The sequence below is a fragment of the Pinus tabuliformis genome, chromosome 2_2 (genome assembly GCF_031772625.1).
Source record: "Pinus tabuliformis cultivar Carrire ecotype Pingquan chromosome 2_2, CPIR1, whole genome shotgun sequence".
In the NCBI taxonomy this organism is placed as follows: domain Eukaryota; kingdom Viridiplantae; phylum Streptophyta; class Pinopsida; order Pinales; family Pinaceae; genus Pinus; species Pinus tabuliformis.
Window position 1 is genome coordinate 247,093,221 of NC_142300.1, and position 18,034 is coordinate 247,111,254.

The window sequence follows — 18,034 nt, forward strand, 5'->3', positions numbered from 1 at the left end:
AAAAGTTGCTCCAGTGTTATTTAATCCAAAGGGTAATTTGCAATAAGAAAATGTCCCCATGGGCAAATGAAAGTTGTTTTAGCTTGATCAGCAAGGAGTACGTTGACTTGATTGTACCGAAAAAACCATCCATAAAGGAGAACATTTCACTGCCGGCACAATCATCAATAATTTGATCAATATAGGGGGTTGGATAATTGTCTTTAGGACAAGCTCGATTAATATCCCTATAATCGATACATACTCTTATCATTCCTTGTTTTTTGTTGACAGGAACAATATTCGATACCCAATCAGTTAAAGGAATTGGATAAATGAAACCTGCGCGAAGTAATTTCTCAATTTTGGCTTTGATAGCAACAGCTTTTCGCGGATGTATCTGACGTAAGCGTTGTCGGACAGGTTTAGCATCCGGGTATGTTTTAATTTCATGGAAAACAATTGATGGATCGATTCTTGGCATTTCTTCATATGACCAGGCAAACACTTCATGGAATTCTTGAAATAGGGCTTTATAAGTTTGGATTTCATCGTCCGTACAGGAAGCACCTATATGAATGTTTTCAATAATTCCAAGCTTAACTGAAATGTCAATAGGAACCGTTCGAGAGATATTTTCCAAATTTAACTCAGAATCATAATGTTGCAATGGATTTTGCGGTTCTTTGACATAGTCAGTGGTAAAAATAGAAGAAAACTCATTTTCAAAATAATCAAGCTCAGGTAAAAACGAAGATCGGTGATGTAGATCTTCCCATGGTAAATCATCAACAGACAATAGTTCACGAATCTTCTCATCAGTATGAACAAGTTCAGGAAATGCTGTTGTAGCTGAGCTAGATATAGAAAGTGATTCCCCTTGGACCACATTCATTGGATCAATTTTGGTTGAACAGGGATCAAAAAATGACTGTACAACCTGATATGCAATTTCAAAGGGACTCAAAGGCATCGTGCCACCAAATGAATCCACCTCAGAATCAGAAGGTACGATCCAAGGATCATCAAAAGTAATAGTATTCGATGAAATCATATGAATAGTTGCAATAGAAGGCGATACGTTAGGAGGAGGGAAGGAAAAAGTTCCTAGAACACAGAATATTTGATCAAACCTACGCCAACATCCTTGTAAGGGATAGTCGTTTTACCGATGTGCTGAATACTGTCTGTAGAGGCTGATCCGGATGAGAAATAAGTCAGCTAATCTATCGTAACGATCTTCCGTTATGAGGAAACTTAATAAGCCAAAAGACCGATGAGACAATAGTGGTCATAGCATAAGACCAATTGCGACCCAGGAGAAGGTTATAATCTAGAGGGGCATCAACCACTTCCACATCTAGATTTACGGTTTTTCCCTCAACCCCTATAGGTATATCCTGCAAGATGCCAAAAGGATGGAACCCATGGCCATAAAAAGCCTTTAGACTTGTCGGAGACTGATTGAGTGTGGGAGAACCAAGCAATTTCCAACACTGGATCGGCATAATACACGTAGAAGCCCCTTCATCAATCACAATCCGAAAACAAGGTCTGTTTTTACTAAAACTGGAATCTGAAAAGCCATTTGATGAGGGAGGCAGGGTGTACTATTCTCTAAATTGAAGATTATTAGGTTCAAATCCTGAATATCGATAGCTCCTATAGCAGACAATAGTAATTTACGTTGTGCTGGGCACAATTGCAGCACTTCCAAAGCCGACATTGCTGAAGGGGAAATAACTAAGTCTTCAACAATGTTATAATTCTGAGCAGCTCTCGCATGTGGATTGAAAGCTGATTTCCGAAGTATACCTTTAGCAGGCGGTTTGATTACTAAGTCAGGGTTGGGTTTCTCGATCTGTAGTGGACCGGAACCAAGAGGAGGTGTAGTTGATGTGTTTGAATTAGAATATTCTGCTTCTTTACCACCAACAGGATTTTTACTACCATAATCTTGCAATCGCGTTGCAATCCTGACATGAGACATCATCATAATGGGTTCTTCTGAGGCATTCGAGGAAGAACCAATCATCTTACTATCTTGAGTAGGAAAAGGATCCTTCAAGACAGCAGGTGTTTGAGAACCTTTAACGATTTTCAAAACCTCTGCTCGATGTGGGCAGTCTTTGGTAAAATGATCCTCATCGCAAATGAAACAAGGATAACGAGGTTTTCATTTTTCGTCAGTAGATTCATTTTTATCTGTTTTATCTTTTGAATTTTGTTTGTTTTTCTTCTTCCCCTTCCTTTTACTACCGGATTTTGATTTGGCCATAGATGATTCTACAACATGGATGTCGGCAGAAATTTCAGCGGAAGATTCTCCTATCGGGGAATCAAGTAAAGTTATTATAGGAGAAGAATTCTTTGAAGATTTCTTCTTACTTTTAGTGCTAACTGAACCAATCATACCATCAGCGGCATGAGATCCTGAAGGAGCTGCAGTTATTTGACCGTGTTTTGGAAGATCAGGGATTTTTTCATGTAAAGTACCTGACTGCATATAAACGAGGTCAAGGTATTGAGCTTGAGTAATGACTTGCTCTTCAGTAACAACTCCTCCTTAACTACATCTTCAGTGATTTTAGGTAACAATGATTTAATGAACCATTCCGCTAAAATTTGATCCGGAATGAAAACTTTCACTAAACGCCTCCTACATCGCCATTCATGAATATGATCATAAATATATGTGGACGTGGATTGTTTCAATGAAGTTAACAGTTCCGTGCCATTGTCGTATCTGACAGGCAACTGAAAATGAGTTAAGAAAGCAGTGGCTAACTGATTGAAATTATAAAAAGAGGCTCGTGGTAACTCAATGTACCATTTGGCGACAAGACCAATAAGAGTTCGTTGAAAAAGACGCAATCGAATTGAATCATCAATGATGGAATTAGATGCACACCAGAGGTGATAAGTCATAACATGATTTGACGGATCCTCTCCTAACTTACCCTCGAATTTCGAGATATCACTAGGCAACTTACTAGGCATTGGCGACCAATACGGAAGATAGTAAATTGGATCGTTCGTAAGGTGCGACAAATTAGGTAAATCCAAAGTTGCTATAAATGGTAACTGACGGTTAGGGTCGCGAAAACCTTGAGTAGCGAGACCAGTTCCAGGAGGAGGATATCTAGGATAACCTGGAATCGGATTTTCATTAGGAATGTTATAACCTCCTGGAAAACCAGGATTAACTGGACCAAACTGAGGTTGTTGAGGCTGTTGATAAGTATAGCCAGGATACGGTTGATACTGATAAACTAGGTTTTGTATAGTAGGACTGAATTGATACTGTCCCTGGTACGGTTGATACGTAAATTGTGGTTGACTTGTGGCAATTGTAGCAATCATACTAGCTTGTCCCGCAAGCATCTGGACCGAAGTCTAAACCGTAGGTCCTGACTGAGGCACAGAGACTTGAGGAATTTGCACTGATGCAAGGGTAGTAGAAACCGGAGCTGCTGATACTCCAGAAACAGGTGTTGTAGGTTGAACAGAGGTTGCAGTAGTTGCAGCAGTTTGAGGCAAAGTACGAGGTGAACTAGGCCCAGGCTGCTGAACTGTACCAGATGCAGGGGTTTGAATAGTAGGTTGGACAGGTTGTTGGGTTGGACCAGAAACCAAAGGTTGTCCAGGTTGATTAATTAACTACACATTAGGTTGCAAAGTCTATTGAGTTTGAGACGGATCCCACACCATGTTCATTCTAGAAGATGGACCCAAAAAAGGTTGTGCATATGGAGGACCATAACCTGACTGAACGTAGGGTTGATAATTAGGCGGTACATTTCCAGCTCCTTGAAAAATGGTTGACCAGAAGGCGGTTGGAAACCTTGAGTTGGGTAATGACCTTGGGGTTGATAACCCTGAGGCACGTATTGAAACTGGGGTTGACCTTGAGGTATGTACTGAAACTGGGGTTGACCTTGGGGTATGTACTAAGTCTGAGGTTGACCTTGGGGTATGTATTGTCCTGAAGGTTGATAAACTTGAGGAAGCCCTTTAGGCAGTAACTGACTACCTTGGGGTTGCCCCCCAGGCGGTAACTGACTACCTTGAGGTTGAGGATTTGGAATACTACCAGACATCATAAGGATTTGTTCTGCATTCAACGCTTGAGTTCCATTACTTCCAGATGATAACACTTGTTCAATCGGTCGAGGAGATGCTCCTGAAAAAGTACCAGAGAGTGACTGGTACCCCGAAGGAACAGAAGGACCACCAGATAAAAATGTTTTCGGTGTTTAGGAAAACATAGATGACTGTCTTGACATAATCGATGAAGGATAATAACCTCTTGGCATAGGATGAAAAGGAATTCGAGGTGGTGAAAAACTAAGACCCGGGTTTTCTAAAAAATTGTCAATGAAACATACCAAGCATCACTCCTAAAAGGACTGTAGAATATTGATTCATGCTCCCTAAGATTTAAAATCTGTTGGTTTTCGGGAAAAGTTACGTCTTCTTCTGGATTAACAAGTTCTTCAATAGAAATGAGGCCAGAAGGAAGATTTTGAGTAATGATATTGCTTACCCTAGGTGAACCAGGATTACTAGAAGTTGGAGAAGCAAATCCTGAAGTTGGAGTAACAGCAGGTTCAGTGTCAGGCTCAGAAATTTCAGGTTCTTCAGCTAATTCACTGGAAGGAGAAATACTACCAGTAACTTTGGAAAATGAAATTGGCTCTTGAATAGACTCTGTTGTTTGTATTTGGTAATCAGGATGAACAATTAAAGATGATTCTCTGGCTTCTGGTGATCCAACTCTACTGTCACTAGGTGATACAAGAGCTCGTAGCCCTTCAAGCTGGCTTGGTGAATACTCAGGAGGTTTCCCCTGAAGTCTACGAGATTGTCTCGGTAATTCAGCCACGATTAAATATTAATTACTCACACGCAAACAAAGAAAATTTCAATAAAACCACCTAAAGTCTCTAAAGAAACAAACAATTGAATCACATGCCTAAAAAATCTAAGAGTTCAAACCACACACAAACAGTAACTTCCCGTACTAAAAACACTAGTTGGTGATGAAATCCAACTTAGTAGAAGTTTAATACAGAAAGGGCGGTTGGAACAGTTACCCCGACAACCTGCTTAATGAAACAGACTGGCACAAGTTTCTTCACAAAACCATCTCGAGTGAAGAGAACCCCCCAGAGAGTCCAAGTGAGTCTAGTCGACGTTTGCTCTGGGTACAATGAGACCCATCCTTCACCGTCACCTTAGGAAATAATCTTAAGTTTATGGACACTAAGGTTACCAACAGCAACAAATACAACTGGGGAACAGTCTACGATCCGATCTACGTGCAAAGGCAGAGTAACAAAGCTCAATCCCCTTGAAGGCTCCTTGACATGATCAATCTGAGGTTTACCAACAAGTGACCCCAGGCTCCTCGACAATGGTTAATCCGAGGTTTACCGTTTATAATACGCACAAATCTTCTATCTTTCCCAATGAAACAGACTTGATTATCTCAAAGGTTCTGACATGATCTCATGATTGACTCCTTTAAGAGAAGCTTCCCAGAATGTATCAATTACAATTGGATTTATTTCCTACCACAAGATATATCTACTTGTTTGTTTTAACTATCTTGGAGAGTTAATTACTCCCTACTCCAAGATACTAGCCTAAGCTATATTGGTGATAAGAGCCCTAGAAATAAAAAAGATTACTAGATCAATTTTAATTAAGCGTTGCTTTTATGGGTTGTTCCTTAAGTCAATAGGTATGGAAATGAAACTTTGATGGTGTGAAGACTTGACTCCAAACACTAAAAAATGCACCTAAAATGATAAGCAATTCGTTTTTCTTTCAATGAAATTCTAGCTAAAAGAAAGAGTTCGAGAATGCAATTCTTTAAGAAACAAATCTTTCTTTCAACATGGGAATGAAAAGAAAATCTTTTTTTTCTTTTTCAATAAGAACTCATAACGAGACTAATAATGAATGCTCACAATAAATCCCTTTCCTTTTTCAAAACTCGAAACTACAAGAAAAACAATTTGATTCAAAAGAGATCTACAAGTTCTAGAAAAGCACTCAAAACTACCAAAACTAATTTTGAGATCTAAAAACTTTTAAAATCTAAATTGAATAAAAGCTTCAATTCTTTTTGAGGACGTTTTACTTAGTTTGTTTAGTAAACTAAGGATTCATTTGTTCAGAATAACAAACCAATCAAAAAACATCCAGATATGTTTTCTTTTGTAAAAATGAAATTCAAAACTTATAACAAAGTTTGTTCAAAGATTTGCAACGAGAAAACTGAATCTATTTCTCACAAAGGATAGATTTCACAACCAAGTCAGACTCATCAAGAAGACAAAAAGACACCAGGGTAATCTAAGGTTTCTCAAGCTTCTAATCTTTGAGTCACTACAGAGACCAAGTGAAAACCACTCCAAGCATGCAAACTTCTAGAAAATCATCTAAAACAAAAATACTATCGGAACTCACTCACAAGAGGTTTTTGACAGGAAAAACATAGATTTGGGTAGACCCTAAAGCTTCTAAATCAAACCTAAACCTAACTGGAAAAAGGTATTTTAGGTTTTTCAAAAAAAATTACAAGGTCCGCAGGCTCCAGAAGTAACAGGTGCGGTCCCGCTCTGTTTACTAAAGGAAAAGTGCGGAGATGCCCGCACTGTCTGTGAAGAGAAAGTGCGGTCCCCTGAAAACTTTAAAAAAACAAAAAATACTCCCAGATTTAAAAACTACCCAAGCCAGTATACATCAATCAAAAACCAGAAACGAAAACACTTTTCTCAAGTCAAAACAAAGAAAACCAAAAACCAAATTCATTCCCCAGCGGAGTCGCCAATTTGTTGGCCGGATAAATCGATCTTGCGGACAAGACCGATCTCCCTAGTATCAGAAGATAGTCTAGCAACAAACAGACAAATAAACCTATCTTTCTCTAGACATATGCGATTTACAAATAAATACTATAAAGGTGTTAAGATCCTACCTTAGATCCAACGCTTGTTCGTTGTAGTCATCCTTCAATCGTTCGAAAGAGTTATCTTTAAAGACCTGCAATCACAAACAAGCAAACATTAAATAGCACCTGCATAGCAAATATCATAAATCATGTCTATTATGGTGATCAAGGAATCCATAAAATAAACCATAAATGAACAGCTTATTGAGAAAAACAAACTTATTTGTATTAACTTTGAAGTAGAAGAACCTTACAACCTTTTAGCCTTGATGTTGAACAAGCTCTTCCTGGGGTCCGAAACAGGAATTTCCTTTACTTTGACAAGCCTTGCACTCTTCCAAATGAGATCTTAGAGGTATGTAATCTCTCCTCATAAAAGCTCAACTAAAGAAGACTAAGTTCCAGCAGCATTTCACCTCAAAAATATTCAGCTTTTAACCTCCCAAGTAACCAGCCCAATGCTTCATTTTATAGTGCAGAGGAGGAGGTTACAGGTCCATCTATGAAGGGATAGAATCCTCCTTCAAAGGGATAAGCTCCTCACATCAAGGGGTTAGCTCCTTAAGGTATGGAGTGCATGAACCTTAGAAGAGCGAACTTGCCACCTCAAGATTCCTTCCAGAAGCTTCTAGAAATGACTAAAAGTGAGTTTTTTAGAATGTACTCGTGCCTTTTTAACTTTTACAGGGGTCTGCACCCATAACACAGAGACAGAGCGGTCAGGTGTGCAGGGGACATGACCATTAGGTGCAAGACCGCAGGTAATGCAAAGAGAAAGTGCAAAACCAAAGCTTTAAATACTTTTAGGGCTTTTCTCTTACTTTCAAGGCTTGATATGAAAAACTGAGGCTTTAGACTTGCAAAGGAGGAAAGTATGAGTGGTAATGGACTCACACAGATTGCAGAATGTCAAGGTGACAATTTTTAGTGCAACACGGGGACCTTACAATATGCCACAGGCTTCAGAGTCCGCATCGAGTTTCAACTATCCAAAATCTCCATTTCAATGAGAAGTGTGATTTATAACTCACAAATTCTTTGATGTCATCAGCTTCGTCTCTCGGATCCCTACGAGATTGGAGTTAAATAACATCACAAAATGCAAGTCTTCATCTTTTTTCATTTGTTTATTGATATTTCGTTTCAGTGGCTACTTCAACACTGCTATATATGTCCAGGGTTTGCTTTCTCAAGAAAAGGTATGATTTGAATTTTCATTTTCATTCATTGTCTTATTTGGGAATTTTTTGTAGCAATGACTTGTCTTCTGAAGTTTTTTTTTCAGTGTGATTGAGAGGTTGTTGTTGAGGGTTTTTCAATTTCTATGTTCTTGCTAAGAGTTTCTAGTAAATTAACTTCTGAGAATCGAGAAGTTTGGAATCTCTGCTTGTATATCGTTTTTGTGGGCAGTATTAAGTAAAATCCAAACTTGTTTTGATATTATGCATTTTTAATGACACCCATTTCTGGTGCAGTTTTATATCTGTATTTAGCGTGAAAGAGGCCTTTGGCGATGTTTCTCGTTGTATTTTCTAGAAATTTGAAGTTATTTTAATAAGAACTATAAGTTTAATGGCCTTTTTTTGGGGTGTCAATTGTCTCTTATGGATAATGGCTAATTCTTTCATTATCATTATTCGATATTCGTTCTACTTTGTTTAGGGCATGAAGCTTTGTTCATGCACTTTAAGTCTTGAACAAACAAATATTATAGTCTGCAAAGAGCTATGAATAAGTATATGATGTGGACAACTATCACTGCAAATATCATTGTAAAACATGAAAGACGTTTTTCCCCTTACAGATCTCGTTAAACCATATAAAACCCTTTATTAAGTTGCAATTACACACTATGTAATGCCCTTTATTCTACAATTTTATGTCTTGGGACTCTTGTAAATTTCTGTTTGCTATTGTTATTGTAGTATTAAAAGCCTTTTATCTAATTAAAAGAATGACTTGGGCATTGGAGCCTGGCACTAAGTTTTAACTATCCAACCCAGTTCTAATATATATAGAGAGAGAGAGAGAAAGCTCTGAGGTGGATTCGGGCATGGAGATTATTTCGGGAAGAAGCCCTGTTGATTATGGCAGACCTGCTGGGGAGGTTAGAATATACAGTTCCCTTCAATCCATTGCTAAATTTCTTCAGTACTTTCATGTAACAAAGGCATATCTTTAAGGTCTTCAATCCCTTGGTGAATTTCTTCATTAATTTCATTTAAATTAACAGAGGCATAACTTTAAGGTCTGAAAGAGGAATGAATCTTTTTGAAGGAAAAACCCTAATCTCCCAGGTTCTTTCTCCATATAAATATGCCACAAGCTTCGGTGTCCACATCGAGTTTCAACTATCCACAATCTCCATTTCAATGAGAAGTGTGGTTGTATAACTCACAAATTTTGTGATGTCATCAGCTTCGTCTCTCGGATCCCTATGAGATTGGAGTTAAATAACATCACAAAATGCAAGTCTTCATCTTTTTTCATTTGTTTACTAATATTTTGTTTCAGTGGCTACTTCAACACTGATGTATATGTTTAGGGTTTTCTTTCTCAAGAAAAGGTAATTTTCATTTTCATTCATTGTCTTATTTGGGAATTTGTTGTAGCACTGGCTTGTCTTCTGAGGTTTTTTTCAGTGTGATTGAGAGGTTGTTGTTGAGGGTTTTTCTATTTATATGTTTTTGCTAATAGTTTCCAGTAAATTAACTTCTGAGAATCGAGAAGTTTGGAAACTCTTCTTGTATAGCATTTTTGTGGGCAGTATTAAGTAAAATCCAAACCTGTTTTGATATTATGCATTTTTAATAACACCCATTTCCAGTGTAGTTCTATAACTGTATTTAGCATGAAAGAGGATTTTGGCGATGTTTCTCTCTATATTTTATAGAAATTTGAAGTTATTTTAATAAGGTCTATAAGTTTAATGGCCCTTTTTCAGGGTGTCAATTGTCTCTTATGGATAATGGCTAATTCTTTTAGTATCATTATTCGATATTCATTCTACTCTGTTTAGGGCATGAAGCTTTGTTCATGCACTTTAAGTCTTGAACAAACAAATAGTCATGCAAGAAGCTCTGAATAAGAATATGATGTGGACAACTATCACCGCAAATATCATTGTAAAACATGAAAGAGGTTTTTCCCCTTACAGGTCTCGTTAAACAATATACAACCCTTTATTAAGTTGCGATTATCACACTATGTAATGCCCTTTATTCTACAATTTTATGTCTTGGGACTCCTGTAAATTTGTGTTTGCTATTGTTCTTGTAGTATTAAAAGCCTTTTAGCTGATTAAAAGCATGACTTGAGCATTGGAGCTTGGCATTGATTTTTAACTATCCACATTCTTCATTCCAATGGGAAAATGATGGTTGTGAGTCGAAGGTTTGAGGAAGTGGTAGATCCATTGCTCGACGTTAAACCCACATCCAGGGCATTGAAACAAGCATTGTTGGTATCACTGCATTGCGTGGATCCAAATGCTGCTAAGAGGCCAAAGATAGGCCATGTCATACACATGCAAGAGGCAGACAAATTACCCTTTCGTGATGTATGTTTTTTCTTTGAAACAATAACCATGTTGCTGCAGAGTATCAATGACAGTATAAGTTTATATATAAATGAGCAAAATATCAGTCAAAGTGTTTGTTTATATATAAACCAGTTGATATATATGTATACACATATATTTAAATGGTGTATATAGTATATCTATACTCTGTTTACTTGTATTAATACTATGTTTCCCAATGCTTATTATTGTCATTAGAGGCATGCCATAGTAATACAATCTGAAACCTGGATTTTGCATGATCGTCGCCTAGGGCGTGAGGCTGCTTCCTGAGCACGTCGTGAGAATCCAGCTAATGATAGAATCTTGAACTCAAACGATGACAACACTGGTGAAGGTGAAGTCAGCAGCCCCAGTCACAGAACGAGGCGGAGATTGTGATGACGATCATGGGATTTTTCTTATTTTCACCGCAGATTCTGTTGGGCCTCATGTGCCTCTGCTCCCTCAAAAGTAGACCTAGATAGTTTGTTGATCATAGCCAACTAATATATCATATCATAATTATGGTGCTCATTTGTTATTGAAAGGCCCTGTAACATATGATCGATTGCTAAGAGCACTTAGCATCTATTTCTGTTAGTGTTTGTCAGTGAATTTTTATAGTTATAAAGAAGAATTGTCTCAATTAATTACGATTGTAGGCTAGTGATTAAGATGGGCCATTGTCATGATCAAACCCAGGTTCAAACCTTTGCAGACATAAATCCCTGAAAATTAACTTGTTAACTATATTTGATAGCCATTCATATGTTCCAGGTAAGAAAATCAGTAGCCCCAAATATTAGTGCTCTTGTTACCTATCCTCGGATTCGACCCACTGACGCCTTGATGCGAGAGGGTTTCTGTAACCTTCTTGGTAATGTATTATGCCTGGCCAATGCTCCTCTCAGATTTATTCCAAGAAACTCCTGAATCTTGTTGCCGATCTTGGGTCATGGAAAAATTCGTGAACAGCCCAGAACTCCCTGCGGATTGCATCTCGCCTGTGTTGGGTAATGGATTCTGAAGCCATGAATAAGCTTCATCGTTGAAGGCCCATATCAAGAAGGCAAAAAACATGAGAAAACCTCCACTCCATCCAACCACGCTCGCAAAGCTAGTGCCTCCTTTCTTTCCCATCTGTCTGTCTACATGAGACTCAAATTACCTATGGCTATGGCTACTCCATAGGTCGGGAGAAAAAAACCGAGAGGAAGTTCCTCAATGCCAACCATGCTTCTCTGTCTTTCTGTTGTTCAACAAAATATGAATTTGAAAATCACTAGCAAAGAATGGCAGAGAATGTACTATGTGCCAACTTAGTTTACTTGAGGAAATGAATTGAGACCCCACTCCCACTCCCAAGTTCTGGTGTTAACTTTAGGCTGACTGTTGTGAAAACGAGGTGCCTGTCGTTTTGTACGAGGGAGAGTCGTTGCAGTAATTGCCACAACTACCTTACCATCTCTGAAATAGTGGATGCCTTTTGACTTCGAATTAGTATTTAATTTAATTGCTTTAAGGAAGAATTTGGAGTAATGGGCTTAAACATTGTTTAAAGGAAATGGTAATTTTCAAGTAAATCTAGGGGAATAGATAATGGATTGGTAATTTTTTTGAGTAAATTTAGAGGAATGGGTAATGGATTGAAATTATTTCTTCGAGAGTTGGATAGGCATATTGGCGGAGGAATTGTTTGACGATTAATTAAATTTCTCATTTTTTATGGTTTTGTGGGAGTTATGTTGTCAATTTCATTTTTAAAATCTATTTATTTATCATCCAACAAACTTTGGATTGGTAAGACATCTTAACAGACGCAAAATTTGACAAAGCATTCATTATCACCAATTTAGATAGGAAATTTAAACCAAATTATGGAAAAACGTAAAGCGTGAAAGCGATTTAATGAAAAAACTAGACTTGTGAGATTCGACAATGCCACATGCAATTGATGTTAAATTGGATTAATTTTGTATAGGAAAGAAGATATAAAACATGGCTATATGGTAGTTAGTTCTTGCAGTTTAGCTTAACTAGCAATTGCACCAAATGTTGCAAATAAAATGCCGTAAGGAAGTGACATAGGAAAGAGTAGCATTAACAGTGAATGTGTCACCTATAATATCTGCAGCAAAAATCTTGGATGCGGTTAATACTCAAAACCAATTCAACATTTTGAAAGCATACAAAAGATTAAGAACTATGTTTCTTTGTTGTATAAATCAAATACAAAACAAAAGGGAAAAATTAAAAAAATCAGTAAATTGAAATTAGAATGCATATGGGCCAACATTATTACAGTCTGCACCATGTCATCATACAGTTGAAATCTGAGTGTTTTGTAGGATTTCGTTTTCCATTTACAGAAAAGGAGAAAAAAATCTAAAAAACCCTAAGAGTTGAATACCATACATGTTACTTCAACAAACATGAAGTAATCAAAACTGCAACACGTACTCGAATAGAGAGATTCTTCATATGAATCGGATAATTGATTGTGTCCAGGAGAAATGAGGGCATATGGAGTCAAAGTGTCAATTTGAGGGCATTGTTTGCTACTTTTTAACATTTGAGCTATAGATGTTGATAATGGGCATTCACATATCTATTACACATTATAATAGAGTTGTAACACATGAAGCCCAACAATACAGGGTATTGACAATATTTCCAGGTGGTAGTATGATCATATTGTGCCTTCCATCATCACTTGCAATACAACTTTTTTCTTCTGTTCTGATATCTATACAGAGGCATCTAAACTAAGGTTGTGGGTGCATTTAATTTAAAATAGATGCTAGTGCAAAATATATCAGAGCCATCTAAATTAAGGTTGTGGGTGCATTTAATTTAAAATAGATGCTAGCATAAAAGTTGTGAGTTCAGAATAGATACACATTTAAATGAATAAATGTAGTGTGTCAGAGCAAAATTTGTGAGGAGTACAGTTGATAGATTAGCATATATTCCTCTTAGCTCCAATTCTATTCTCTTAACTCCAATTGTAGTGAGTTTTTTTTTAACCAAAAAAAACAACTACAAACTTCTGACTATTTATGATCTATGCTAGTTTTTAAATATATTTATTAGTAGTTTTCTCTTTTTAAGATGTTTGATATTAAATTTTGTTCAGTTTGAGATTTAAGTGTTTATTTGACAGTCACATCTCATACACCAATTATGATATTTCTGCACGAGCAACTTCTATTCCAACAAAACCCAAATTGTGGCTAGCAAGAGTTTCCTTGGCCTTCTCCAACACAAACTGCAAGTACTTACCCTGAGCTTCAATTAGGAGCTGCAAATGTTGTTGTACATGTTTCAACCATGTTAGATTAAGAAAAAGAGCAGAGTCTAACGACCCATCAGTATTTGTAAGGACCTCATTCCCTACTGTGATCAAAATTATTAAGGTTGAAGGGTAGTAAGGAGCAATCCTTTGAGCCACCCAAGCTTGGCCTGTAGTTAGGATTTCACTTATTCTTTGGACTTTCTCATTCTTAAGACCCACAATAATTGCAATGATTGTGTTGGAAAATGCTTGCAGTATAGAGGGATCTGAGTTGTAGATCTTGAATCTATTGATAATGGTGTTTCCAGGCATCTTAGCTACCTGCTTCTGTGATGGAAAATTGTCCCCCTCCATTCCATAGTTTACACCAATTCCAGGGTTTGGCTATTGTGATGCCTCCGGCTCATTTCCCCCTGCAATGTGCAATACCAAACAACATACAACCATAACCCACATTAGCTCAATTCAAAAACTCAAATATTTTTCATAACCGAGGAATATGAACTTTAGCTAAGATTTGTTATTCTTAGTCAGTGCACTTTAGTGATGCACATTCTTCATCTAAATCTTGATGGGAACATGGGTTCCCAGTATGCCTTTTAACACTGATGTTTTGTTCCCGAAGCTTGACTGCAACCAGGAGATTAAGGTCGGTCGATTTTATTGACGTACTTGATGACTTAAGTTCGTCATCTTGCTTCTTCTATGACACCGCATTTTGTCTATCAAATATTTATGACGCTCCTATTCACTGGTCTCTTAATGGATAAAGTGGCATTGCTTGAATGCTCTATTTTTCCTCATGCTTTTTCTCAAATCCATATTTGAATTGCTTGTTAAATATTTCCTTTGTTTGTGATATCTAACATATCTTAAGCTAATGCTTTTGGCAATTGATGTTTTTGGTTACAACCTTTGGCAAAGGAGTTGGGACTGAAGGTTGTGCCCACCTTCAAAGTATTGAAGGGTAAAAAGATTGTTAAAGAAGTGATAGGAGCAAGATTAAATGATCTGGTACAAGCTATTGAGACTCTAAAATCAAGTTCATACATTTACAAATTGGTTGGCCTTCTTCATTTTCAGATTTTGTAAATTATATCCTATCAATAAAGTGTTTTGTGATTGAACATGAAATGGTACTATTTCTCAAATTGAGATGGCATGTTGTCCTCAATTTATGCCTTACGACATTTCCTTTACAACATCTGGTGCAAATGCTAGTTTAAAATGCCTTTAAACCATTAGAACACTCAAAATGTGCAAATTATACCTTTCAAGTTATGAATCCAACAAATACCTATTAAATTTCACACAAAATTAACATAAATAATAGTTAAAATAGGTGATGTCTAATGTGAATTTCTTGAGAAAATATAATGTTTTTTTTTTTTTGGTAAGAAATTTGACTATAACACTCTTTAAATCATTTTTTATAGTAAAAATAGATTACGCATCATCAAAAACCCATGAAAATACTAGAACTTAACAACTGTAACTCAAATATTCCACTTAGAATTTTCTCAAATACATCTCCACTAAGCTTTAATGAACACCCATAAACAAAACACACGTCGCGCATGGCCATTTCCAAACAAATGCAAAACCCATTAAAGGAGGAAACGCGAACCGACTGAAGTCGCATTAATAATGGCCAAGTCACTCGTACTATTATGCACAAAGAGGTCCTTAATCTAGCGACAGTGTTAGTTGCAGGGTCTGCTATTTTTTGGCTACGCACTTGACATCCATCCCTAATCTGTTCCCGATCCTGTTGCTATTTTTTCGCGTTTTCCCGCACCCCTGCAACAACGGAGAAAATTCTCTCGTCTTTTGTGACGATGGAGGAAAAGACAGAGCCTTATTCAAAGGGGTTATCGAATACATGGCTGACAGTGGGACCTCTGCCTGCCTTGATTTCGGAGGCAGAAGCTTGCACGTTGCGACCATTGGAGTTTTTCGTGGCTTGGCAAGGCGTGCTGACCATTGCATACTCAGGGTTCCCACCTGCTCTATGCAAGGTGTTTTCCTCTCGCCTTGGCTTTCAATGTTTATTGTTTGATTTGAATTCAAGTTTAGGTTATAAATCATGAATATAATGGAAGTCTGGTCTGAATATTTGGGCTGTAGCTCATTTTATTTTACTATGCCATGGTGATTCCTCATCTGTTTGAGCCAAAACTGAAATATTGGTGGGTTTAGCATTAGATTTAGGGTCGTTTAAAGGTGTCTTTTTTCTACCTAGTTGTCCCACTTTACTGTTTTATCCCCCTTTTCTAAACAACTTCTTCCTTAACTTGTTTGACAGCTAAAGCGGGGAATCAATGACATGTTTTCAAGCCTACCGAAAGAAAATCCAGGATCTCTGTGGCCCAAGACGTCTTTAGCCTGTCTTAAGGACTCGAAATTTCTTTCCGTGTCTCAATTGGTTCAGCTTCGAGAAATCTGCAGGTAACGTGTCCTCCAACATTTAGCATGTTGATGCCTATAGTACTCATTTCTCCACACAATGTTTGTATTACACATTGAACCTATGTTGCATACTTTCCTGTAAAATTAAGACAATAACTGTTAAACCATTCTATTTAAAGAACGAAGAAATGGTTTGGTGGACACTTCCATTTAAAAATCCCTTTCGCTTGTGTGGCTCCAAGTGTATTCATTACTATTCCAAGGGACTGTAATCCTCTACAATGCAAGTAATTTTTAATATTGCAGGGAGGAAAACTTGAGATTTTCAGAAGAAGATGCTGTTATTGTGGACAAGCTGTCTGTTGTTGTGTATCAGAACTGTTGCTTGGAGAAGACGCTGATGCTCACAGAAATCCCTTTGCGATGTCCAGCTAATTCATCAGAGCCACTGCTTGAGGAAAAATTGCACATTAGATCAGTTTTGGACGAATTTGCAGATGATAACTTACCTAGCTACTATTTTCAAGTCATAAGAGAAGGTATACCTCTTGACCATAGGCAGTTATTAACGAACAATTGTGTTGGCTGATCTGATTTTTGTGTCACTATTAAAGTTTTGCCCAATGATTCAAATTCCTTGGAGTTTCCTGCGCACTTCAATCTATATCAGCTGATAATGGTGATAAGGAGCAATGGAACCTAAATCAAATTGCTTGAAATATTTTGACTTTGATTTTGCCCCTGTGCAGGTCATCGGACAACGCACTACAGAGACCAAAAAGTGGGATCAACATTAGTGCATTTCCTCCATCACCCCCTTCGATTGTTAGCTAGATTCAGGGAGAGAGTTGAAGCTGTTATGCCTGGAATGTATGATTGGTTTTTGGATGATTCGCTTCATATCACAATCAGAGCTCTCTTCTAAGGAACACCTTCCTCTTTCATCTGTCAATTGAAATTTGTTGGTCATCATATAGAGCTTTATTGTTTTTCTAATGACATTTATATCATCTGGCCATGAAGTTTGTGTGTCTTTGAAGACTACAAATAGGTCCTCTAGCATTTTCAGAATCTTTTCTACTGTTATGTTGTAAAGGTGGTGTCAAAGCCGAAAATTTGAGGAAAGATACTTATATTTTCGTTAGAATTTACATTGTTAATGAAACGCATCCATTCTCATATTTAATAAGAGAAATGGATCCTGGATGCTAACAGAGCTTGCATTAGTTGGTTTACTTGATGTTGCTTGAATTGTCCCACTTGTACATAATTTATTTCTGCAATCGGATTGTCGAAGGTTAAACTGCCGATGGACCACACATAATCCTAAGAACTAAGGAGACAAAACCTAGCTCAAAGGCTTATTACAATACCCTGTTTTTATCCGAATTAACAAGCAGACGTGTATTAGTGGCCACAGAAAAATAAGTTCTCGTGAATGGTGAATATCAAAACAGACCCATTGAGGAGAGGCCATATGACAATTTCCACGCTTTTAAGAATAAATAGAGCAGCCTGGACATAGAATTGGATATCTTTAATGTCGAAGGAATCTTCCAACACCGTGTCAAACTTTAATATCGAAGCTATAGATAGCCTTTTCTGTATTTTAGATACTTCGTTACCAGTTGGTGCATTTCATACACTTTGCTACAATTACAAAGCCATGTAAATGTGGAGGATGATTTGGCAAATTCATTTGAAAATTGGTGAAGCATTTGCAGAATATGATAGTTGATGGAGAACCTGAGAGAAGGTGACAAGTTACCATGCGATTTTCCATTTTTCCCTGTCATAGCAGTGGAGAATACCTTAGGAGTATTGTCAA

General features: G+C 37.3%; 1 protein-coding gene and 2 non-coding genes across 3 annotated transcripts; all 3 read left to right on the plus strand.

Annotated features, from left to right (window-relative positions):
* The first annotated feature begins 7,941 nt into the window (after positions 1 to 7,941).
* LOC149192207 (small nucleolar RNA snoR97) lies at positions 7,942 to 8,043 on the plus strand. The gene has a single exon (XR_016255331.1). It is a non-coding gene; the product is annotated as a small nucleolar RNA snoR97 (small nucleolar RNA).
* A 1,261-nt stretch (positions 8,044 to 9,304) lies between these two features.
* On the plus strand, positions 9,305 to 9,410 carry LOC149192208 (small nucleolar RNA snoR97). The gene has a single exon (XR_016255254.1). It is a non-coding gene; the product is annotated as a small nucleolar RNA snoR97 (small nucleolar RNA).
* A 6,003-nt stretch (positions 9,411 to 15,413) lies between these two features.
* On the plus strand, positions 15,414 to 17,441 carry LOC149192209 (uncharacterized). The gene is made up of 4 exons (XM_089406336.1): positions 15,414 to 15,815; positions 16,103 to 16,245; positions 16,513 to 16,745; positions 16,956 to 17,441. Exons 1-4 carry the CDS (start codon positions 15,636 to 15,638, stop codon positions 17,129 to 17,131), a joined length of 732 nt encoding a protein of 243 aa, XP_089262462.1. The 5' UTR covers positions 15,414 to 15,635; the 3' UTR covers positions 17,132 to 17,441.
* The last annotated feature ends 593 nt before the right edge of the window (positions 17,442 to 18,034 follow it).